Source organism: Typopeltis vanoorti, chromosome 4 (assembly GCF_054136105.1).
Source record: "Typopeltis vanoorti isolate ZY-2024b chromosome 4, IOZ_Tvanoo_1.0, whole genome shotgun sequence".
In the NCBI taxonomy this organism is placed as follows: Eukaryota; Metazoa; Arthropoda; class Arachnida; order Uropygi; family Thelyphonidae; genus Typopeltis; species Typopeltis vanoorti.
Window position 1 is genome coordinate 75,924,679 of NC_143552.1, and position 27,430 is coordinate 75,952,108.

The following is a 27,430-nucleotide window of genomic DNA, read 5'->3' on the forward strand; positions in this document are numbered from 1 at the left end:
TTAGGAAAGAACTTGACATTGTCAGCATCCAGGAATGCGTTAGCAGAGCTAATCTCAGATGGTATGGTCACTTAAATAGAATGGGAGAGGAAAGATTAGCAAAAAAAGTGTTCTCTGCCAGGTTGGTAGGAAAACGACCTGGAGGAAGACCAAGATATAGGTGGATTGATACGGTACAAAGTGCCTTAGACGATAGAAATATAAGATCTGATAATGTTGGAGTCTTGACAAGTAACAGACTGATTTGGAGGAAAATTGTAGATAGGAAGTTAGTAATGATGTAATTTTTTCATGTAGTACTGTCATATCCTGTACACCCCTTGAGGGTACATGGCAGGAATTTGATGATGATTATTATTGTAGATAAATAAATTCTTAATCAAATCAACACATTGATTTAGTTCAACATTAACCTACCACATATATACAATATGCATGGCATCTACTATTAAAAAAATTAATTGCGCTTTTCTCGCAATATAATTTTGTTAACAAAATAAACTGGTAATCATAACTGCAAAAATTAAAATTGGTACAGTCTAATTAAATATTGTATTACATCTATACATCTTATTCTGCCAACACCTTTTACTCTAAGTAGGTGCACAACTATAATATAATATTGTCCTGTGTTTATTTTCACAACATGAATTAGCTAAGATATAATTAAATACCTGAACATTTTCCATAACGAGAAGACTTTTTAATGCTGTTATTTGAAAAGTGCAATTATCTTGTAAAGAATAGTCAAGGACTAGATCATGCAACCGAGTGAATTGTGAAAAGTGAGTCTGGCTCCACATGGAGTGCAACCTACTGTTTTTGCGAATTTGTCTTTCCTATTAAACTGTTGTTTATGGATAATTTATATAAATTCATCCTACGTTATGAATAATAAATTAAAGAAAACACAAACCGAGTTGTAATGAACAGTAGTGCAGATTATAAACCTACATTAAAGGAAAGCATATGCTACATAATTACGTGTAATGTATGGTGAGAATTAAAGAAAGTATTACTCTGCTTTGTTACATGACATTAAAACCTTGCCTCATCAATTTCCTGAGACATAACCTCAGGCTAACTTGTTCAGGATAATATGACAACATTACATGATTAAGTTTATATTATTAATAATCTCCTATCAACAATTTTCCACCAAACTAGTCTATTACTTGTAAGCACTCCAATATTGGCATATCTAATGTTTTGTTCTTAAGGCACTTCTGACTGAATCAATCCACCTAGACCTTGGTCATCATCTGTGTCTTTTTTTCCCCCTCCCATCTTGGCATCAGACATCTACTTTGCTAATATTTCCTCTCTCCCATTCTATTTATGTGACTACACCACCTTAGATTAGCCCTGCTCACAAATTCTAGAATGCAAACAATATCTAGTTCCATTCTAATGTCTTGATTTTTAATATGATTCTGCCAATGCCACCATCTGTTTACTCTCTTAATCTTTCTCAGAACTCTCATATCTGTGGTCTCTAATCTTTGATCAAGTGCATTATTTTTAATCCAACTCTCAGATCCATAACTTAAAACTGCTTTGAACACTGCCTTTTATACTACTACTTTGGTGTTTTGCTAATTTCTCTCTTATTCCATATAAATTTATTCAACAGAATTCCCACCATACCAGCTTTGCTTAATCTGTTGTCTACTTCCAGATTTAACTTGCCTTCGTCACTAAAAATTGTACCAAACAGCTGATATTTATTTACGTTTCTGAGTAAGTATTTTCATAGTTTTGATCTTTTTATTTCTGATTTTCATGCCAAATTCAGTTTTTTTTTTTTTTTCCCCTGGATTTATCTGTAATTTAAGTTCCTTTGCCCATCTTTCTAAGCTTTTATTGAATTATTTAGGACTTTTTCAGATTGTTGAGGATTACTGCTTGCATGTGCCAGATTGCTAAATCATCCATAAAGCATGCTATTTTTGTGTCATTTATATGTGAAGATGTGATGATGATGATGATGATGAACAGTCTATTTTTCTACCCACTGCAGGGTGAAGTCTACTACTCCCATGGTGACCCAGTCCATACTGGGAGAGTATCTATACTGGGGTGAATGAATGTATGAAGGTGAAAAACAATCACAAACATCCATGCCTACGCAGGATTCGAACCAGCAGCCTCTTGGCTGGAGAGCGGATACACTAACCACTCGACCAACCAGATCGGCATGTGAGGATGTGTATTGTTCATATGGATGGAAAATAGGAGTGAGCTTAAAACAGGACCTTTTGGGACTCCAGTCCCCCAAGTTCGATGCATGATGAAATAAATTCCATTAAAGTTTACTTTCATTTTTCTCCCTTTCATGAAATCTGAAATCCAAATTAATGCATTCCCCCTTATTCCAGCATCGTATGCAATTTTTATTAACTTTTGTCTCCAAATGCAATCAAATGCAGCTGTAAGATCCAAGAAGACTGCTGTTGTCTTCTTTGGTGATTTATCTTGAAAGCCATCTATGATTGATTGGCAAAGGTAAAATAATTGATCTTCTGTACTGTGTTGAAACCTGTATGCAGTTGGTAAAAGTTGATATTGTTATTTTCTAAAGAGTCAATTCATAAGTCTAGTATATATTATTCTTTCATTTAGTTTACAGAGAATACTAGTCAAAGCTATTGGTCTGTAGCTTTTACAGTCACTAGAGTTTTTCCCTTCTTCCTTTTCCCCTCTTTTTGCAGTATAGAGGGGTTTCTATTTATTTAACCGCAACTATACTCAAGGATAAGGTGGTTAGCCCTATGCTTCCCAGTTTATCCTATGTATATAGAAGCGTTGAGTTCTCAAGGCCAGTTTGCCTGCTTGCAGGATGAATAATCCCAGATAAACTGGGGGAGAAAAACCCTACAGTCCACACCCAAGACCAGCAAACTTGGCTATGTCTGAGAAAGATCCTAAGCTCCTCAACGTCAGTGATGGGAATCGAACCCAGGACACTCCTTTCCCAGGCATATGGTTGCGAAGTGCATAGTCACTCGGCTAACAGCATAAGGGTTTTTGTTAAGTTTTAGTAAGGGTATAATGACTGATGTTTTCCAGATTTTTGGCAGTTTATCTCTCCAGGTATTAAATATCTTCAGAAGGCAGTTTTGGGCTATATCTCCCATGTTTTTAATCATATGTCCAAAGATAAGATCAATTCCAAGTGCTTTGTCAGAGTCAATTTGACTAATTGCTGTTTCTAAATCTGTCACTATGAGGTCCTGCGTAAAGATATCTTCAGAAGGATAGGTTCTGGATTGTATTAGATGTTTTGCAATTTTCCTGCACCTTTTGTCTTTCGTTGTATTGCAATTTGCTTACTTTAGAGCAAGAGTATAAAACTCAATTGGACCGCAGGCCACTTGCCATACAACTGTATCTGAAGTGGGTCGCAAAATATTTTTGGACTAAAAAATCCTGCAACTAATTAGAATCGAAGGGAAGTGAAAGAATGAGTATAAATAAATCAAAAAATTAATAAATTTTATTTATTTTAAGTCATCACAAGACATAAAATAATAGTATAATGATTATAACAACTCAAAAAAAAAATAAAGAACATTTTTGGTATATTAATATTTACAATAGACAGCATTTAAACCAAATTAAACTGAAGTTAATTTTATTGCTGGTTTGCGTTTGAGTTAGTGGGTGCACTCACACTCATCTAAAAACAATAGTTTTTAGTTATACTGTGTTTGCTGGTGCAACATATGGTTCTGCTTGAGTCTAAACAGCATGGTTAATGTGAGGGGACATGTGATTCACTAGTTAGTGCGTTTTTATACCAGTAGTCTCTAATTACACTAAAGAAATATATTATGCATGTTGAGAAATATATTACACAGACAGCAAATGTCTCTGTACTTTATTCAGTGGTACAATAAAACTTTGTTTTTCTTCCATCTGTAATATAGTGGCAGTTGAGAAGACTGTTTTTTTTACTGCAGTGAGCGAGTTATTGCCCCGATGTGAAAGTGGTTAAACTTTATTTGCGATGTATATACAAAACTTTTTAATTTCTGTTTTCGTAAAGTAAAATCAGGGGTGCGCATCATACGGGGCGAGTTATATTCCAGTAAATACGGTATTTCTGTATTATTATAAAAAAGCAACCATCATCTTTTTTTAAAATCTTTCCTTGAGGGATCGCAGACTGTAAGAAATTGCTTTGTGGGCCGCAAGTTTGACACCCCTGCTTTAGAGTAATGTTTAGCTAGTTTGTTTGTTGCTGCTGCTGTATTAATTCAACAGCTGTGTTTGAAGAGTGATAAGTATCCAGAAGTGTTGCATTATTTAATAATCTGATGATATTCCAGTGTTGTGAGTCTTTTCTTGGATCTAGTCTATTGCAGAATTCTTCTCACTTTGTTTGCAGTTTGAAATTTCATCTTCAATTTTTTGAATTAATTCTATTAACTTCTTTCTGTTTTCTTCTGTATTATTTTGTTTTAACTGTTCATTGATTTCTTTCGGTGATCATAGCATTGATATTATGATCTTTCCAAAATAGAACCCAATTGTATTTCCTGAGTCCTCTGGGAATTGAATTTTTTGCAGCTCTCTGTGTGTTGTTAGTTAATTCTAGTAGTTGCTAATCAAGTTCTTTACTAGTGGGTGTGCCAATGCAATGTGTTTCTAATAGTTGTATTTAGGTCAATTTGCTTTTCTGAAATTCCAAGATCTCTTTGTCTGTTATAATAGGTCTATGATCACTGATGGCATTCTTTAGTATTTTCCGGTGGGTAAGATTTGTAGTTTCATAACTTACTGCTCCATTTCCCATATATCAAAAATACTTATGAGAATCTTAACACGAAGAATTGCATCTAAGGTGGAAGAATTTCTTAGAGAAGATCAGTTTGGTTTCAGGAAGGGTAGGGGAACAAGAGATGCGATTGGACTGTTAAGAATAGTAAGTGAAAGAAGTCTGGAAGTGAATAAAGAAGTTAATATCTGTTATATAATCTTATCCCATTTGACTTTGTGAAATGGGATAAGATGGTGGAAGTAGTGGAAAAGATTGGTATAGATTGGAAAGACAGAAGGCTAATTATTTCACTACATATGGGACAAACTGTCATGGTGAGAGACATATATGGTACAATAGAACCAGGTATCATTGGACGAGGAGTAAAACAATGCTGTTCTCTGTCACCGATTTTGTTTAACATGTATTCTAAAGCAATGTTAAAAGAAGCACTAGAGAATTCGGAAGAAGGAATAAAGATTGGAGGTAGACAGATATTTGTAATAAGATATGCAGATGACAAGGCATTATTAACAAATACTGAAACAGGACTACAACATCTGTTGAGCAGATTAATGCAATCCTGTATCAATTATGGAATGAAAATTAACATCAGGAAAACAAAGGTAATGAAAATAGCAAGGAAAGAGGCAAATATGGATATCAGAATAAATGGGGAAAAATTGAATCAAGTAAAGACATTTAAATATCTAGGAAGTGTTATTAGCAGTGATGGAAGACGTAAAAGTGGCATAAAAGCAAAAATGGCGATGGGAAGAGATGTCTTTAATAGAAAATGAAATTTATTCGGAAGTAAAATGGATAGAAACCTAAAGAAAAGACTAATAAAATGTTATGTGTGGAGTGTTGCCCTCTATGCAGCTGAAATTTGGACATTGAAGAAAGAATAAATTAAGATTTTGGAAAGCTTTGAGATGTGGATTTGGAGAAGGATGGAAAAAAATCAAATGGACAGATAAAATAACTAATGATGAGGTCTTAAAAAGAATAGAAGAAAGACGTCTGTTAAGGAGGATAAAAAGAGGGGAAACTGGATCGGACATATACTGAGAGAGAATGGAATCATCAGAGATGCCATTGAAGGAAAAATAAACGGAAAAAGACCCAGAGGAAGAGTAAGGAAAACAATGCTAGATGACATGCTGAATGGAGACAGGTACACAACCTTGAAAGAGAAGGCTCAGGACAGAAGAGAGTGGAAGAAAAGTTTTTGCTCCTAAAAGAACCTGCTCAATTGCACAATACTCAAGAAGAAGAAGAGAACCTGCTGCTGTGATGTCAAATGCTGATTTTGTACCCATTATTTTTGAAAGATATGTATTTTGCTTGTTGTTTATGATCTCAAGGTTTAGATCATCAACTATATCCTCTATTTGTGCTCCTTTCCAATCTAGTTGCAGGGAGCCCCAAGTTGGGCTTTTGGCATTTAGATCTCCTAAAATGATCTCCATATCTGATATTGTTTGACTTAGTTGCTTAAGTAGTTCTGTGTTTCTATCTGTGTTATCTGGGTGATATGCATTGACTATTGTAATAATGTGTTTTGGTAGAAATGTCTTGACTGCTTGAGCTTCTGTGTTACTATTTATATTGCTGTGTGTAGTTGATACAATTCTTTATATTTAATGTGTTTGGTCTGTAAGAGTATAGCTAGACCTCTGCCATAATGATCCAGCCTATCTTTCCTTAGTGTTGAATACCCTTTGATTTGAAGCTTCAGATTTTGATTTAGTTTCATTTCTTGTAAACATGCAATGTGGATGTTATTTTTGTATAAAATGTTCTTAAGCTCTTCCATCTTTTTTTTTTTTTAGTTGCCATTGAAGTTAAGATGAAGCATGTTGAGAGTCCTCGTAGCATATTTCTCATCGAGATCCCAGACTACAGTTTTCGACACATCGACTACCCCAGATGCGGTAGTATGTTCCTCATCAGAACAGACTGGGTGTGCCAAAGTCCATTAGACAGCAATTTTCAAGGTTCTCTGCAGGATTTGATGTAACAATCTAAGTGCAAAAAAAGTGGAGTCAGGATTAGACAAAAGAAACTTACATGCAACAGTATCAGCTCGGGGCCCCCTCAAAGTCCCCACAGCGATTCACCCTACAGAGCAATTCTCCATTTCTGCCTTGCACATGGGAAAATGCCTCAGATGTAGGGTTGGACTTGTGTAAAGAAGTCCAAGACTCATCTGTTAAGAATGCATTAGCCCATTTGTATCTTGTTCAATTTTTATTGATGCAATGCCACTGAAAACATGTTCTGTGATGAGCTGTGAATAAAGGGACACAAACTACAGGCCTTTGGGAATATTAGCCTACTTGTCACAGGCGTTGTCTTGCCACAGTTTGTGCTTGGAGACAACTTGCAAGCTGACCTGCATGGTACATCGATCAAGTTTTGCTGTTATAACCAAAAATCCGTCTTCATGCTACGTAGTAGAACAAGGGCAACCTCTTAGCAAATGTCTGGAACACATTCCATCGGTTTGAAATGCTGCCCAGAGCCTGGATACAACACTGTGTGAGATTCCAAACTCTCTGGCAATATAAGTAATTCTGCAGCCTTCTTCACACTTTCCAATAATTCTTCCCTGCGTGAAATCATCTAGATCAGCGTTTCTTAAACTTTTTCCACTCGAGACCCCCCTTTTCACCCGAGAAATTTTTACGTGACCCCGGGTATACAGGTGTATAAAATAGGTATAAATATCAAACATTTACTGATAATAAATCATAAAGAAATTTATTTTAAAACAATTCTTTAGTATATATATATATATATATATATAATTTTACCATTTACACAACGAATTACAAACAATAGCTTCAAATCTGAATTAATTTTTGGTCGTTGCTCATTCGGAAACCTTTTACTATTGCCAAATAACACAGTTTAAGAAGCTCTGATCTAGATGATGATTTTAAAACATTACAATACATCCAAGTTTGCAATTTTATTCCTTCATGAAAAGAGCTTCCTTGAAACATAATTCGCTTAGTGCAGTCCTTTGTCTTTTATCCTGTTGATTGCTACCATGTGACCCTTTGCACGAGATTTGAACATCTGAATGTGTATCCACTTTCTACTCAAAACTGAGTTATACAAATTGTCACAAGCTGATCTGTCTGAATTTGCAGTTGCAATCTTCAGAAATAGTGTTTGTACTTAGGTTTTGGACACCAATGTAGGTGATCAACATTCAATTTCAAATCACTTGTATATTCTTGTACCCTGAACCAGTACAAAGAAACTGGTCAACAATAATCAACACTTCTCTTTTCTTGTGCCTTCTTCCATGTGAGTTTATGTCAAGACATGGTGTTTGCAATAACTAGTCTGTGTCCAGAATAGAAATCCAGCAAGCACTTACCATCATTATTAGTGTTTCCCTTTTCTCCAAATTTCCCCAAAAACACTTTGTATGTTTGGTATTAATTTCCTACTCTGCTGTTCACATCTCCAATAGCCCAGCTTTTTCTTCTTTAGATCAGATGCCTTCTCTAATGATAAACTTCTTTGACAAAACCTGCTGATGGACCAATACAACAAATAGGTCTGATTATCCAAATTTCCCATTTTCAAATCTTCCCACATCACCTGAATGTCAAACCAAGAAGATATCTCCATGTTAATAGTATTGAATAATACACCCTCTGTCCAAAAAGAAACCGAACTTTTCGAAAACAGAAGGAACTAGAGGCGCGTATCATTTTGTTGTTGAAAGCGGCAACCTTCCTTAGTGCTGCGTCAACTGTTTATGGCATTTGTTTCATTAGAAGCCAAGTTATAGTGCCAAGAGGGACAGTGTATTTTGACGAATGGTCGGAAAATGAGTTTCAAACAGAGAGCAGCAATTGCCTTTTGTGTTAAACTTGGTAAACGTTTTACCGAAATGCATCAAATGCTTCAAAAAGCATATGGTGATGAATGCTTATCCCATACTCAAGTTTCCGAGTGGTTTAAGCGATTTCAAAGTGGTCATGAGACACTTGAGGATGATGAAAAGCCAGGCTGTACAAAAAATGGACAGAGCAAAGTTAACATCCAGAAAACGTACATTAAAACCTGCTCGTAATGAATCAGCTTCCGTGAAACGATCGTTACTGGTGACGACTGGTGATGTTTTGAGTATGAGCCCAAAACAAAACACCAGAGTGCTGAGTGGAGACCACCAGAAGAGGGGGCATCCGAAAAAAAGTCGCGTGGAGAAGTCAAAAGTAAAGGCAATGCCGATTTGTTCTGATACCAAGGGCATTATCCACAAAGAATTCGTTCCACCCGGCCAAACAGTCAATGGTGAGTTTTATCTTGAAGTTTCGAAGCAATTGATAGCAAGAATTCGTTGCGTATGGCATGAATATCGTGACAACAGACCTTTCGTCAAAACACACTGTCACTATTGGCACTATAACTCGGCTTCTAATGAAACAAATGTCCTAAACAGTTGACATAACACTAATGAAGGTTGCCGCTTTCGACAACAAAAAGATACGACAGGTGGCGCCACTAGTTTCTTCCATTTTCGAAAAGTTCAGTTTCCTTTTGGACAGAGAGGTTTATAGCTATTCCTTCCTTTCCCAATGATATAGTTTGAATATAACATTATTTATAAAAATTTCATTTGTTTTTGTTCTCATTTCACAATTATATCAACATAACTGGTTGAAAGAATAATTACTTCTTTAATTCTGCCATTTTTTCTGGCAAGTTATCCATGGGAATTTTATTGCTCTAAAAGAACTGTTATATATAAAGGCAGATTCTTACATTTTAATGTTAATCAGTGATAATTTTGAAAATGTAAATTATAATGAGGAGAAAATAAGTGGTGATTGGTGAAAATTTTTATGTGGGGGTGCTGCATATACAAAATTTTGCTTTTTGGCAGTGATACTGTATGGAGTCCATACAGTATCACTGTCAAAAAGCACACAAGGAAAACAAAATAAGCATTTCTAGTTTCGCAACCACAAAGCCATTAAATTTTTTGATACCACTCACTGTTAAAAGAATCTATGTATCTTTTATTTTTACTTATTCCTTCCTGACTAATAATAACATCTGGAGTCAGGCGACCTTTATTTTTTCTTTCTATTTTTTCATGTAATGATAATTGAGAAAATATAATTCTTCTCATATTTTCAACAGTGACACTCATGATTCAGCCTTGTATCTATAATAAATAATTATATGTTATTTTAACAGAATAAAATAAGATTTACCAAAAATATTCACCCTCACCACGAACACACACCAATAATAAAAGTTTCGTATTTCACAGAAATAATGCGTGCAAGCATGAAATTTATCTGTAGCAATACTGCTCTTTGAGCAGTGTCAGATTCACTTGTTAAGTACAGTGACAAATGCAAATGAATATCGGTGAGTCGAGCTGCAACTGAACGAATTCCAACACTGTGTTAGATCACAGTGCATTTGTTTCATGTAACGATAACTGAGAAAATATGCTTTTCATATTTTCAACAGTGACACTCATCATAATTCAGCCTTGTATCTATAATTAATAAATAATTATGTTATTTAAACAGAATAAAATAAGATTTAACAAAAATATTCCACTCTCATCATGAACGCACACCAATAATAAAAGTTTCGTATCTCACAGAAATAATGTGCACAAGCAAGAGTGAATCCGACACCGCTCAACAAGTAGTGTCGGATTCATTGTTAAATGCAGTGACAAGTGCAAACGAATATCGGCAGGTCTAGCCCCAACTGACCGAATGCGATAACTCCGACACTGTGTTAGATCACAGTGCATTTGTTTCATAATCTAAAGTGTTAATTGAACAATTCCAATTATTAACTATTCAATTAACATCGAAACATAAGCTGTAACCTTTAATATGTTGTATTGCATTTATATAATGCTGTAAGCATGTTATTATTAATAAACACAAACAAAATTTAATTTTTTTATTTTCCTTGGGGGGTGCTGCAGTGTTGCAGTGCTAATGTGCAAGCTGCCATTGCAGAAAATACAGAACTAATATTTGATTAGTACACACTTAGTTGCTCATTTTAAATGCACCAAATAACTTAAGTTTAATATATTTCTGTTGTCATATTACATCATCTTATTGTTTTAAACAGATAATCCATAACATAAATGACAAAAAAAAAGTTTGTCTATAGGGATTTCAAAATTATAAGCAACCTGTTAACTTACCTCTATCACCTTGTGTAGCTAGTTCCTTACTCAATTTATCATCTTGTAAATCTTCTAAAAACAACCCTAAACCAAGATTTCTTAATTGATGAAGATGTCGTTTTGATTCCTAAAAAATAAAAGTAATATTTTACCATTAGAAAAATTATGTAAAGGAGAGAAACATAAAATATACTTTCAGTTTGAAAAATACTCCGAAACTTATTTAAAATATTTTTAATGTGAACAATATATAAGGAAAAAACTTCACAGTATTAATACATTTACGAGCATGCATAATTTATATCAGTTGAGAACTTGACTTTACATCTTGTCCTTTCTTTCTGCATTGAGGTGGCTTATTGTTAAAATTTTAATCAACATTTACAGGATGAACGTTCCATTTTGTTATTTTGTAGAATTCATATACCGTATTTGCTGGCGTATAAAACGCACCCTCTTTTTTGTACACATTTTTTTAGGAAAAAACTTTATCACTGAATATTATAATGAATTTACAGTATTTCAAATATAAAGTAATAAGTAGGTTTACTTTCACAAATACCCAAACTAAATAGGAAAGAATACCCGCCTTTTAATATTCTTCGTCAAAACCCACAAATTTATCATAGGTTATGTTTACTGAGAGCTGCTTTTTTTAGATCCTCTTCCTGATTCTTCCAAGTTCTTATCATTTTCTCAGTTGGGGGTGGCCTGAAATGCCTCTCTGCAGCCCTGTTTCCATCTTCTTTAGCATACGCAATCACACATAGCTTGTATGCAATGTTGTAGCAATGCCGACATTTTTCATCCATAATTTGCCAAGAAATTTAGAGAAAATTTAATAGCAGAAATTTATCACCGTTCACAACAACCACGACAGCAATTAGAAAGTTGAAATGAACAGGAACATAGCTGTGATCGTTGATGACAGCGCATGTGCATCCACTGAACTCTACATAAGTGGAATGCGCTCACACACTGCAAGGAAGCAAAAAAGAAATCGCGTAACTCGGAAAAAAGAAAATTTCCAGAAAAAAAAGTAATAAAAAACTGAGTATCAGCATATAAGACACACCATTTTTCAGACCAATTTTCAAAGAAAAAAAAGTGCGTCTTATATGCCTGCAAATACGGTAAATACTTTTGAACTATCTCATTGATGCACTTTTATAGAAACATGTCAAGTAATTATAAAACTAAATCAAATTCCTGGTGTACTTTCAAGGAGTGTCCAGAATACTATAATAGTATGGCCCCAAATATGGCTTAGGAATGTAGACAATATTTTCCTCATTTGGCAAGATTCAAAAAGAATCACAGTTTTACAAACTTCCTAAATAGTTTGAATGATGCAATTCATTCCACAGTGGAAATTGATGGGTGGGATGATGGTGTGAAGTAGCACATAAACATCTTCCAGTGAATTTTTTCTGTATTCTGAAAAAGATAGTTTGTTTTGATCAGAAACTGAGATTCTGAATGAATATAGGAAAAAATTCGCACAAAGATATTTTCATACTATTTTACACTATCACCCAAGCTATAAGCAAGGTGCCATAAAAACGATCAAAGATAGAGCATGCACAATAGCCAAGAAGAACAAAATGAGATAGGAAACAAATGACTACATGTTGCCGAGATCATCAAAACAGCCTCATTCACCACTTTAAGAGACCAGATGTATATAAAATGTTCTAAGTGTGCACAAGAGAGTTTCACATGAAAGGCATATTAAAGATGTAAAAAAAAATGACAGATGCACATATATGGTCTAGCTTATTATACTATCAATGAAAAAATCAAGGCCTTTGGTAACTAAAGAATAACCAATTCAACAAATTCAAAGAGGTTGCTGAAATTACATGATTTTCAATACAGTGAAAAAAAAATCAAGGTCTTATTTTAAACCAACTTTGATCATCATATATTAAATATCTATAGAGCAGAAAGTAGGTTGTCACATCATAGAGCATAGCTCAACAATGAGCCATGTTTTGATATCTCAATGTTCATCATCAATTTAAATAATTCTATGCAGTTTGTTTACAGACTCAATTTGCTAATGTAGATTTTCAAATTCATCATCATCAAATTCCTGCCATGTACCCTCGAGGGGTGTACAGGACAGGATAGTACTACATGAAAAATTTACATCATTACTAACTTCCTATCTATAATTTTCCTCCAAATCAGTCTGTTACTTTTCAAGACTCCAACATTATCAGATCTTATATTTCTATCGTCACTTTGTACCGTATCAATCCACCTATATCTTACTCTTCCTCTGGGTCATTTTCCTGCCAAACTGGCAGAAAACACTTGTTTTGCTAATCTTTGCTCACCCATTCTGTTTAAGTGACCATACCACCTGAGATTAGCTCTGTTAACGCATTCCTGGATGCTGACAATGTCAAGTTATTTCCCAATATCCTCATTTTTAATATGATATTGCCATTGATGCCATCTGTTCACGCCTCCAATCTTTCTCAGGACTCTAATATCTGTGGTCTCTAGTCTTTGGTCAAGTGTTTTACTTCTGACCCAGCTGTCAGATTCATAAGTTAAAACTGGTTTGAACACTGTCTTGTATACAGCTAATTTAGTGTTCAGACTAATTTCTCTCTTATTCCATATGAATTTATTCAACTGACTTCCTATCATACCAGCTTTGCTGATTCTGTTGTCTATTTCCATATTTAATTTACCATCGTCAATAAAAATCGTGCCTAAGTAACTGAAATGTTTTACTTGTTCCACAGGTTCTCCGTTAACAACACAGTTGACATTTTCAATGATTCTGCCAATTTTCATTGTCTTTGTCTTTTTATTGCTGACCTTCATACCATAACTATTACAACAGTTATTCAATTTAGTCAGAGATTCTTGCGGACTTCTAGCGGATTTATTTAGAAGTATAACATCGTACGCATAAAGTAAAGAGCTGACATTAACATCTCCAATTCTAATATCATGTTTAATATCACTTTCCTTCATAATGTGATCCATATAGATAATGAATAACAGAGGGGATAATGTACATCCTTGTCTCACACCAGATTTAACATTAAACCATCTTCCTGTATTTCCTTCAATTCTAACTGCTGACTTACAACTCACATACAGAGTAAGTATTGCTTGATATAATGCCCCCATTGACACCATATAACTGGAGCGTATTGAATAGCTTCTCTCTTGGTACCTTGTCATATGCCTTTTCCAAATTGATAAAACTTAAATACAGATCTTTGTTATATTCCCATGCTTTCTCAACTATTTGTCATAAAGTGAAGTTCTGATCCTGATAGCCTCTATTTAACCTGAATCCAGCTTATTCTTCACCAAGCTTTTCTTCCACAATTCTTCTCAACCATTTCTCAAGCATACTTGCATATATCTTACCAGGAACACTCAGTAGAAATATACTTCTGTAATTCTCACGTTCTGTTTTATTTCCTTTTTTTATATGGGGGTACTATGACAGCTCTACTCCAATCATCAGGAATTCCTCCTCTGTCCAGGCATTCTGAACTATGCAGTGCAGCCACTGTAAGACTTTTATACCACCATACTTCAGCATTTCTGGTCGAATATCATCTACTCCTGCTGCCTTTCCCCATTTCAAGCCTTAGATGGCTTTTTCTACTCCAAGTATGGATATGTATTCCTGACTTCATGCCTGGTCAGTGTTTTTTTACCATTGTGCTGTCATCACTGCATGTTTCATTTAGCAGTTTTTGAAAGTAATTACTCCATACTTCAAGGATATCTTTTTCTCCCATTTTCATGTCACCTTTATCACCTCTAACTCCTTTCTTCAACAACCTCCAGAATATTTTGCCACCTTCTTGATATTTATTTTCTATGTTCTTGCCAAAGTCCTCCCATGGGTTTTGTTCAGCTAGTTTTACACAGTGCTTAGCTTTCTTACATTTGTCTCTGTATTCTCTAAGAGCACAAGCTGACTTATTTGACAGGAACTTTTGATATGCTTTCTTCTTTTCCTTCACGGCTTCCTTAACTTCCTGTGTCCACCATGGAGTTCTAATTTTTCTATCCTTGCAGACAACCTCACCACATGCCTCTCTAGCTGAATCAGTCGGGGTTTTCTTCAAGGCTTGTCACTGAATCTCTGAGGTTTGCTTCCTGTTCTGAAACTCTTTCATTTTTTCTCCAATAATCTTTGTGTATTTTAGTCTACAGTTCACATCTGAGAGCTGTTCAACTTTTATTCGCTTTAAAACTTTCTTATATGTTATTCTTTTCGATATGAAATTCAATTTTATCCTGCTCAACACTAAATAGTGATCACTTCCAATTTCAAATCCACTGTACACTCTGGTGTCCTGCACCAGGGAGAAAACATCACTATTAACAATAACATAGTCAATGAGACTTTTCTAGTTCCTTGCCTCTTCTCTCCATGTGAATTTGTGCATATTTTTATGTTCGAACATGGTGTTAGTAATAACCTGTCCATGTCCTGAGCAGAAATCCAACAGAAATTAACTTTATTATTAGCTCTGCTCTTTTCTCCAAATTTTCCCAAAATATTTTTGTATGTCTCACAATCATTTCCTACTCTGCTATTTAGATCCCCAACAAGGGATCTAAATAACTTTTCCTTTTTCATTGTGTCACTTGCTTTTTCTAAAGGCTCAAAAAATTCCTCCACTTCTACCTTAGTAGAATCTTCTGTGGGACCATAGGCACAAATAAGTCTCATTGTCCAGTTCCCCATTCTCATATTTGCTCACGTTACTCTACTTGAGACTGACTGCCATTCAAGAAGATTAGCCTCGTATTTTGTGTTGAATACTGGCTACTCCTTTTCCTTGATTGTCATTGCCTGAATATAACATTTTGTATTTATTACTCAGAAAGATCTCGCCAATTTTTGTCTTTTTTGTTTCAGTCACCCCTATTATGTCAATCTGGTACTTATCTAATTCCTCAGCTAGCTCCATTTCTTTGTCATTCAGGCTTCTTATGTTGATAGTACCAATCTTTAACTCTGGGGATGTTGAGTTGGGGTGTGTTTTCAGATTTGTTCCAGTAGCTGACTTTTCACTGTTTGCCCTGGTTCCCTGGCGAAAACAGCAGGGGCCTTGTTTAACTGGGTAACGCCCCAGCCGGCATGAAATTTTGTCATGTTGTACCATCATTTTGTATTTTGGTTTAACCAATAAGAATACAATTTGGTCGGCTAAATCCCAAATTGCCATGATTTTCAAATTATATTTTATTTCTGATTATGTATGCCACAAAAAATGACAAAATGGTTGAATAAAATTTTTTCTGTTTTCTCGTTCTGGTTCATAGCAGAAAGACTGTTACATTTCTAATCCAACTATCAAATCCATAGCTTAAAACTTGTTTGAATACATCTATATGACTACTTTAAATGTTTTGACTAATTTCTCTCTTATTCCATATAAATTTATTTAGTTGACTCCCCACCATACTAGACTTATTCTGTTTCAATCATTATCAAATTCCTGATAGTTACAGTATATTATGATAGTAAGGTTATATCATTAAGATTATAATTATAAGTTATATCATTAACTTCCTATCAATGATTTTCCTGCAAAAAAAAAAACTCGTCTGTCAAGACTCCGATATTTTTGGATCTTATATTTCCATCTTCAAAATTACTTCTTACTGTATCAATCCATTCAGAGGAAGACCAAATCAAGATTTATCTTTTTTTTCCCTCTGGGTCTTTTTCCTACCATACTGGCAAAAAAAATCTGCTTTGCTAAACATTCCTACCCATATTCTATTTAACTGACCATACCACCTGAGATTAACTCTGTTAACACATTCCTGAATGCAAACAATATCAAGTTCTTAACTAATATCCTTATTTTGAATATGATGTTGCCACTGATGCCATCTGTTGACTCCCCTAATTTTTCTCAGAATTCTCATATCTGGTCTCCAGTCTTTGACCCAGCTCTCAGATCCAATGAGAACCAACTTTTCCTTTTTCACTCTATCACCACAGGCATAAATGTCTCATTGTCCAGTTTTCCCATACTGATATCTGCCCACATCATTCTACTTGATATTGTCTTATATTGATAGTATCAAACTTGAACTCTGCTAATGTTTTGGGATATGTTCTGAGATTTATTTCTTCCAGTAGCTGACTTTTCGATTTTGCCCTAATTCCCTATGAATGGGGGGGGGGGAGAGCTTGTTTAACTGGGCAACACCCCAGATGGCATGAAATTCTGTTATGTTGTACCACTATTTTGCATTATGGTTTAATGCCAATAAGAATACAATTTGGTCAGCTAAATCCCAAGTTTCCAGCCCATTCCCATTCATTCGATATCCAAATGAATGGGAATGAGGTGCACGAGAAGGTAATCATTGGACATTAGGTCAGTTCTCCACATTCCTGAAAAGGCTATATGGAGATCACCTCCCAGTTATACAGCTTTGACTTTTAAGCACCCTACTATATGTCTTAAAGTGAAAAATCTAATCCTGACCACCTCTTATTTGGTTTGAATCCAGCCTGATCTTCACACTAAGCACAATTTTTCTTAAGCTTTTCTCAAGAATGCTTATATAAAACTTACCTGGAACACTAGACTTAGTATAAAACTTCCTAATTCTTGCACTGTTTTCTTTTCCTTTTTTGTAGATGAGAACTGAGAAAGTCAACTTCAATCTGAAATCTGACTCTGACAAGGCCTTCTGAAGTGTAGCTACTGGTAAAACATTCATGCCTCTATATTCAGTATTATGTAATCCAGCCTGCCTTTCCACATCTCCTGACTGCATTCCTATTGAATATTTTCACTACTCTTCTGTTTACTGCTTTTTTCATTTAGTCACCTTTCAAAGAAATTATTCCAGATATGTAGAATATCCATCATCTGTTTTCACATCACCTTTACATTTGAATTCCTTTTACAGTACTCCTTCCTCCATTTCTCAGCTTTTTTAATTACCTCCAAAATATTTTGCCACCTTCCTGATATTTATTTTCTCTTCTTACCAGTCTTTAAATGGCTTTTGTTTAGCTAGTTTTACAGTGCTTCTTTCTTACATTTTTCTCTGTATTCTCAAAGAGCAAAAGCTGACTTACTAGCCAGGAAATTTGGATATACTTTCTTCGACTACCTCTTAACTCCGTGCCCAAAATAGAGTTTATCTTTCTACCCTCTTCACATGCCTCTCTGGGCTGAATGAATCAATATTAATTTAAGATCTACTACCAAATAGGTTTGGTTCTTGTTTTCAAAGGCTTTCATAGCTTTCTTACTTTTAAATATGATATTCAATTTTATCCTGCTCAAAACTGAATATTGATGACTTCAGATTTACAAGAGTATACAGACCTCTGTATACTCTTGTATTATATCTTGTACAATATAAGATATTGTTGATAACAATATCTTATATTGTTATCAACAATAACACAGTCAATGTACTTATTTATTGCATCTCTTCTCTCTGAAAATTTGTGTGCATCTTTATGTTGGAACATAGTGTTAATAATAATTAGTTCATGTCCTGAACAGAAATCCAGCAAGTACTCACCATTATTATGAGCTTTGCTCTTTTCTCCAAATTATTCTCTAAACATTTCTGTATGCTAGTAATCATTTCTTACTCTGTTTAGATCTCCAATAAGAATCAACTTTTCCTTTTTCTTTGTGCCTACTTCTGTCCCTAATGCATCAAAAAATTCCTTCAGTTCCTAATTCTGATATTTGCCCACATCACTCTACCTTATACAATATGCCATTCAAAAAGATTTATCTGATCTGCATATTTAGTGTGGAATACTATAGCTATGCCTTGTTTGCCCCGATCTTTATTGCCTAAACAGACCTTGTATTTTTTGCTTAGAAAGATCTTACCTTTTTTTGTCCTCTTTGTTTCAGTCACACCTATTATGTTGATCTGGTACTTATCCAATTGTTCTGCTAGTTCCATTTCTTTTCCATTAATGCTTCTTTTATGTTGATGGTGTCAATCTTGAACTCAAATGTTGAATAAGGATTTGTTCCAGTAGCTGACTTTCCTCTGTTTGCCCTAGTTCCCTAACAAAAGCAATGAGAGCCTTGTTTAACTGGGTGATGCCCCTGCCAGTATGAAATTTAACATACTGTATCATCATGTTATTTTGGTTTATGCCAATAACAATACAATTTGACCAGCTAAATTCGAAACTGACAGCCCATCCTTGTTTGTTACATAGATGGGTAGATACCAACTAACAGGATGCACCATAAGAAAGTGAGGATTGCACATCATGTCAGAAGCCCTTTGCATTTCTTAAAAGTTATGTAGAAGTCTAAGCCTCTCTCCAAGTTATTCAGCTTTGACCCTTAAGCACCCATTTCAATCTATTTCTATATTTAATGGATGAATTTCAATGAAAATTGTACCTAAAATAAAGAAGTTGGAATATTTTACTTGGTCTATAGACTACTTTCAGGAAGCAGTAAATGCTTAATGTTTGTGATTACTGCTGATTTTCATGCCAAATCTGTTGTACAGTCATTTAGTTAGAATCCTGGAGACTTCTACTGGATTTAAGAACATAACGTCATTTGTTTAAAGTAAAGAGCTACAATTTCCATCTCCAAATCTGATATCAGCTTTAATGCCGATCTGCAACACTACATGAAATAAATAAATGAGGAGTAACAATGGAGATAGTGTGCACACTTGTCATATACCTGATTTTTCATTAAACCATTCTTACAAAATTAATAACAGAAAAAACTCACATACAAAGATTATTTAATAGTATAATTTTCGCCTGTGTGTCACAGGCATCTTCAGTACATTAAGCTCAAATTAAACAATAACTAACAATTCCAAAAAGCGCCACCTAAGTAGCTGGTGTAAGATAACTAAAAAGGTCAATAAATTGCCTAAAAAAAAATTTTTTTTTAAAAATTAAAAAAAAGTTAGGAAAGATTAGCTGATTTGTGAAGTACTATCTCCCATTAAGGAGATAGACGTAAGCCGTCAGATCTGTTTAAGTTAGGAGAATGAAGTAGAGTTTCACATGTTTCTTTATAAAGGTCTTAATAGAGACCTTTATAAAGACCTTTCTTTATAAAGGTCTTCCACATCTTAATCATCACCTGGATGATTAAGATGTGGAAGCTTGTCCTTAGAAGTGAGAAAGGTGGAGATTTTTCTAAATAGTCGAAAGGCAACAAAAATATTCAGTGGTTTTAAAACTTTTGCTATATGTTCACTGATGCCTTGTACATAAGGGATAGTAATGTGCATGATTTCTTCTGTGTTTGAAGAAGAAAAATACCGTTTAGAAAAATCTCCACCTTTCTCACTTCTCCTAAGGACAAGCTTCCACATCTTAATCACCCAATCTACCAGATTCCGTGCTCTTGTGGATTATCTTATTTCGGACAAACGGGAAGATCTGCCTCTATTTGGCTAGAAGAACAACAATCTTATATTGAATACTTTAAACCTGAAAAGTCTGGACTTGCAGAACATGCCATCTTCACTAGACACAGAGTTCATTGGAAAAAGACAAGAGTTCTTCACAAAAGTCAGTTTCTCGTGGAACACCTTTATAAAGAAACGTGAAACTCTACTTCATTCTCCTAACTTAAACAGATCTGAGGGCTTACGTCTATCTCCTTTATGGGAGATAGTACTTTACAAATCAGCTAATCTTTCCTAACTTTTTTTTTTTTTTTTAAAGGAAATTTATTGACCTTTTTAGTTATCTTACATCAGCTACTTAGGTGGCGCTTTTTGGAATTGTCAGTTATTGTTTAATTTGAGCTTAATGTACTGAAGATGCCTGTGACACACAGGCGAAAATTATACTATTAAATAATCTTTGTATGTGAGTTTTTTCCGTTATTAATTTTGTATCGATATGTCTACTCACGGTATACCTCTTTTAAAACTTAAACCATTCTTGTACCTCATTTATTTTAATTGCTGATTTCTACTTAAATGCAACCAATTCTCACTACAGCAAGCCCCACTATAATAAGTATGCTTTACTACCAGTAGAATATTCTGTGCATTTGAAAGAACAATATGAAAATTAAGCCTTCATTCTTAGCAAATTTAAGTACAATAATTATTGATGGACAGTTTGTGGTGATCTTAAAATCATATCTATGATTTTGGGACAACAAAGAGGATACACCAAATACTCGTGTTTTTGTGCAAGTGGGACAGCGAAGATCGAGAGCAACGGTGGATCAAGAAGGAATGGCCAGAAAGAGTCACATTAGAACCTGGAAGTAAAAATGTGTTACACGAAACTTTTGTTGCTCGGGAAAAAATCCTTTTACCCCCGCTTCACATAAAGCTGGGATTGATGAAGCAATCTGTTAAGGCTTTGTTGAAAGAAGGAGAGTGTTTTAAATACATCTGTGCAAAATTTCTGCGATTATCTACAGAAAAATTGAAAGAAGGTATTTTTATTGGTCCAGACATCAGGAAACTTATGAAGGATAAACTGTTTGAAGAAAAAAATGCCAACTATTGAAAAAGAAGCATGGAAAGCTTTGCAAGAGGTGTTGACCAAATTTTTAGGCAATCACAAGGACTTCAACAATAAAATGATTGTAGAAGACATGCTACAGAAATTCAAGGATTTGAGATGCTCCATGAGCTGTGCACTTTCTAAACTTTCATTTAGACTACTTTCCTGAGAATCTGGGAACTGTCAGCGAAGAGCAAGGAGAGCAATTCTACCAAGTCATCAAGGAGATGGAAAGAAGGTATCAGTCCGCCATCATGATGGCAGTCTACTGCTGGATGTTGCACAAAGATGACCTGGGAAAAGAATTTCACAGAAAAAGTTCAAAAAGAAGCTTTGAAGGAAAAAGAAAAAGACACCACAACAAAATATAAAGTATGTACTAAAGAGTAATCTTTAATTACTTGAATTAAAAAAAATTTTCCCAATACTTCCATTCCAAAAATGTTTACGGAAAATTTTAAATATTTATTTTACTTAATATAATGCGTTTTAAAGCTATTTTACTATAATATTGAGGTCCGTTTTGTGAAAAATTCTTATGTGATATAGAAAACTGGAAGAGATGTTTGAAATTAGCAGTCAAAAATAAATCAGAAACAGTTAATAGTAACTAGACAACTTTTCATGACTCGAATTTTGCAGGTTGTGTAATTTTTGGCTAATTTAAGCTAATCAACGGCAAAAATTCACCTTCAAGATATTTCTAAACATTACTATAGATGCACTGCAATATTCTCTTAGAACCAAAGGTACCCTTGAATCTTTTAATGAGTATTGTTTATTGAGACCTAAGAAAGTATATTCAGCTTTCTATGATCTTTATCAATCTTACTCACCGTAAGGGAGTTTGTAAACACGTTAACCTTCATCCTAATAATTTTAGTTTCCATTTTGCACATCGACTCTCAGTGAGCAAAACCTTCGCCACTCCAAATCCATATAAGTGCAACCATCTGACATCCACAAGTCAAAGGATCTACAGAACAAAGATATACATGGGATTTGGAAGAGAAAAAGGGTTTTCACCATTTCACATCATTTTGATATGTTTGGAACAATTCTATTTCTACAAGTGGTCCGATCAAAGGCAAATACCGAAATGTCTTATTTTTTTTTCAATCATCAAATACCTGATATGTATCCTCAAGGGTGTACAGGATATTATGATAGTACTATAAGAAAAAAAGTTACACCATTGCTAACTTCCAATCAATAATGTTATCAATGTTAACTATTAAGATTCTGATATTATCAAACCTTATATTTCAGTCTTCTAAAGCATTTATTACCGTCTCAATATAATTATATCTTGGTCTTCCTCTGAATCTTCTCCTGCCAACCTGGCAAAGAATATTTGTTTTGCTAATCTTTCTTCCCCCCCATTCTGTTTAAGTGACCATACCATCTGAGATTGGTTCTGCTAACACATTCCTGAATGCCTAACAATGTCAAGTTCTTTCCTAATATCCTCATTTTTAATATGATATTGCCATCTGTTCACTCCCTAATCTTCTGCAGAACTCTCATATCTATGGTCTCCAGATACAAGACACAGTTCTAAGAGTGTTTTATTTCTAATCCAGATCTCGGATCCTAAGTTAAAATTGGTTTGAAAACTGCCTTGTATACTTTTCACTTTAAGATGAATAGATGAGAAATCTTGGGAATATAACAAGGATTTGTATTTATGTTTTGTAGACCTGGACAAGGCATGTAACAAGGTGCTCAGAATAAAGCACTTCAAAATTGCAGTTAATCAGTCAAAACACTAATTTAGTGTTTTGACTAATATCTTTCTTATTCCAGCTTTACTAATTCTGTTGTCTATTTCCATATTTAACTTGCCATCTTCACTAATGTTCTATGGGTTCACCATTCAGGATACAGTTAATGTTTCTGCCTATTTTGTCTTTGTGTTTTTACTGATGATTTTCATACCAAATTTGTTACACCAGTTATTCAATTTATTCAGGAAATCCTGCAGACTTGTACTGAATTTATTCAGAAGTATATAACATCTGCAGAAAATAATGAGCTAAGATTAACTTCACCACTTTTTTGATATCAAATTTAAAACCACTTTCCTTCATGTGATAAATACAGATAATGAATAACAGTAGAGATAATGTGCACCCTTGTTGCACACCTGATTTAACATCAAACCATCTTCCTGTATCTCCTTCAATTCTAACTGCTGACTTAAGCTTAAACAGAGACTAAGTAGTGCTAGATATATGATATAAATGGAACATTATAACTGCAGTTTTGAAGTGCTTTATTCTGGGCACCTTATCACATGCCTTTTCCAGGTCTACAAAACTTAAATACAAATCCTTGTTATTCCCAAGATTTCTCATCCATTCATCTTAAAGTGAAAATCTGATCCTGATAACCTTATCTGGCCTGAATCCAGCTTGTTCTTCATCAAGCTTTCCTTTCACAATTTTTCTTAGCTGTTTCTCAAGTATACTTGCAAAAATCTTATCAGGAACATCCAGCAGGGAAATAACTCTAATTCTCATATTCAGTTTTCTTTCCCTTTTTATAGATGGATACTATGAGAGCTCATCTCCAATCATCCAGAAGAATTTGAACCTCTGACCATTCATTCTCAATTCTGCACCGCAAAACATTTATACCTACATATTTGAGCATTTCTGGTCAAATTTCATCTATTCCAGTTGCCTTTCCACATTTCAGGTTTAATGGCTTTTTCTACTTCAAGTATGGATATGAATTCCTGACTGCATTTCTGTTGGAAGTTTTCTACTATCATGCTGACACTGCTTGCTTCAATTTAGTAATCTTTCAAAGTAATTACTCCGGACATCTAGAACATCTTTACCTTCAGTTTTCATGAAGATATTCTAAACATTATTGGAAAAGCTTAGAAATGGAGGAAAGAGTACTTTATCATCTCTGATTCCTTTTACAATACTCTTTCCTCTATTTCTTAGCTTTTTCAATAGCATCCAGAATGTTTTTCCACCTTCCTGATATTTATTTGCTATGTTCTTACCAAAGGCTTTCTGTGATTTTTGTTAAGCTAGTTTTACACAGTGCTTTGCTTTCTTACACTTTTCTCTATATTCTGTAAGAGCAAAAGCTGACTTACTTGCCAGAAACTTTTGATATGCTTTCTTCTTTTCCTACCCTGTCTCTTTAACTTCCTGAGCCCACCATGACTAAACAAACACACATAATAACCACAGTAATAAGTTTAAATAAGTAAATATTTCATCCTAAGTATCTTAGGACATCGTCAGTATAGTTAATTCAAACAATACTAGAATAACATACAGTTAGGGCACATGATTACAATGGAATGTGTGTGCAGTAGTGTGTTATAGAATTAAATTAAAATATATCTGGAGGAAAAAAAAAAGATTACATTAAAATAAGATAACATATATAAAAATTATTTTACATAATTTTGTATGACAATTTCCCATACTTTCATTGTACAATGAATCCACCATGCCACACTGAGTTTTCTATTCTTAGACAAATCCTCACTACATGTCCCTCTTGCTAATTTTTTCTAAGGATCCCAAATACAAAACGATTATGCATAATACGCAAACAAAGAAATTGAAAGATTTTTAAACAATTTGCAACAGGCACCTAAAAATCATGACTAGGATGCGGTTTGTATATTTTCTTACATTGTTTAATTTCTCTTGGACTATAAAATTGTCTGTGTTCCCCCACACCAATTCCTATTACTTTTTCTACAAAAGCGATAAGTGAATACAGTAATGGTAATGACACGCACACACACACATTACTAAAATAAGCTGTCATTTTGCTCTTAGAGTAAAAGCAATTAATGGACCAAGTCTGGCCCATACGAGTAAATTAAACATGACTGCTATAATCCCCCTTAAAGTACATTACAAGAAATCAAATCTAGACACTTCAATTTCACAATATTTATGCAGTATTTTAATCTGTCACTATGAGGCCTATGTACTGTGCGTATATTACATATATAGTTCTGTCCAGTTTGCTTGTCTTTCATGATGAAAAACCCAAAAAAAATGAAATTTTTTCGGGTGGGAAAATTGCCACTTTTGTATGAGGTTGGAATTGACAAATTTAAGCAATTTGCAACAGGCACCTAAAACTGATGACTAGGATATGGTTTGTAACTTTTTTCCTTACATTGTTTCATTTCTCTTGGACTACAAAATTGTCTGTGTTTCCCCACCCACATTCCTATTACTTTTTCTACAAAAGTGATAAGTGAATACAGTAATGACACGCACACACTCCTGAAATAAATTGTCATTTTGCTCTTAGAGTGGAAGTAAAAGCAATTAATGGGCTAAGTCTGGCCCATTAATAAGGGCATAAATTAAACATAACTGCTGCAATCCCCTTTTAATTTGAATTACTGCCAAAGCAACTAAGGCTATGAGGCCAGTTTGCTTGTTTTTCATGATGGAAAACCCAGAAAATCCCAAATTTTTTCAGCTGGGAAAATTGCCACTTTTGTATGAGGTTGGCCAACATCAGCTAAAAAACTTTTAAAGGTATCTTATGACACAGACATGATTCAAACCCAGGTCACTTTCCAAATGAAGAACCAATGTTGTTATCCATGCAAATGTAATACAGAAATACTTAATCTTCACATTTTCATCATGAATTCTGTATTAATCAGTCCCACAATGAGAAGCAATAAAATCTGCCTCTTTCCAAGAAAATATTTTGACAGAGAATTTTTGTTAATCTAACAAACATGTCTAAATCTAAATGTTAACATTTCCAATTTTCTATTAGGTATATTTATAAAAATAACTTACAGAATCAAAGATATCATTTTCTAGTTGTCCTGCTTCATCAATGTTTCCAAATAAAAAACCAGTCAGAGGAATTCTTTCAGTTTCTTCATTATCCATGTTTCTAAATTTAAAAAAAATAAAATAAAAGGTAAATAAAACTGAAGCTTCTTTTATTTCTGGAAAGGGAAAATAAATCATATCTGTCCCAGATGAATTCAATTCGGCCTTCATGTAAAAGAGGTGTAGTTCTATAAAAGAGACATTAAATAAAATATATCTGTACTTCCAAAGCATATGTATACTGGTTGAAAATATCCACTTTTGTCTACAAAACAGGACTCCAACTTCTCCTTTCCTTCAATGTATTTAGTCATATCCCAAGGAATCAAAACAGACTAAAAACACCATAGCATCTCTTCCACTAAAAAATATAGCATTCATGTAGATTTGCAAGTTAGTAATCATGAATGGAACTATATTGTTACTCTTTCAATTGTTCCAAATCAAGTGCTGAGTTAAATCCTGCTGAAAATCAAGTGATATCATTGTTTATCATTATGCTAATGATAATTTTGATAGTGATCATAAGTTAGTGAGAACAAGGATAAAAATAAACATACAGAGGGAGAGATTGAACTTGTTAATGGGAAAAAAAAACACTAGAAGGCGAAGATATAATAAACTATAAAGAAAAATTTGAAGAAGCATGGAAGGAAAGTTGAAGGAGAAAATGTATGAATGAATCAGGCTTTATCAGATAGAATGGAGGAAATAGCTTCAACAATAAAGAAGTTACTAAAAGTTTAAGAAACTCATTACCAACAAATGGAACTTCTAAAGAAAAAAATTTATGGACACTTGATCTAATAAAAAAAAGGGTAGTGGGAGAAGAAATAAGGAAAAAGAGACAGAAGTAACAAAGATTATATAGAATTTGTGGAAATGTGAAAGTCAGAAACCAACCCAAACCTACTTTTGGGTAGGTTTTTTTAAATAAAATCTTTAACATATTAGCAAATAGAAACTGGAATGTATGGTTAGGAGCAAATGGTATTCCTATCTATTAATCACAAGATAAGCTTTGATTTTTACAGAACAAGAGGAAAAAAGTACAACTCTATTAAGATCAACTACAAAATGCACTCCTTCAAAAGCATGAGTATAATTTGAAACAG

At 34.1% G+C, this 27,430-nt stretch overlaps 1 protein-coding gene across 1 annotated transcript in view; it reads right to left on the minus strand.

The window, feature by feature from the left end:
* The window catches only part of LOC150107421 (transcription initiation factor TFIID subunit 1-like), a 688,572-nt gene that overhangs the window by 628,755 nt on the left and 32,387 nt on the right, over positions 1-27,430 (minus strand). The window contains exons 4-5 of the mRNA XM_090391849.1: positions 26,277-26,376; positions 10,977-11,085 (exon numbers count right to left, since the gene is read on the minus strand). Of these exons, the coding sequence (XP_090247975.1) occupies positions 10,977-11,085; positions 26,277-26,372 (205 nt within the window). The 5' untranslated portion in view covers positions 26,373-26,376. The remainder of the gene's footprint in view (positions 1-10,976; positions 11,086-26,276; positions 26,377-27,430) is intronic.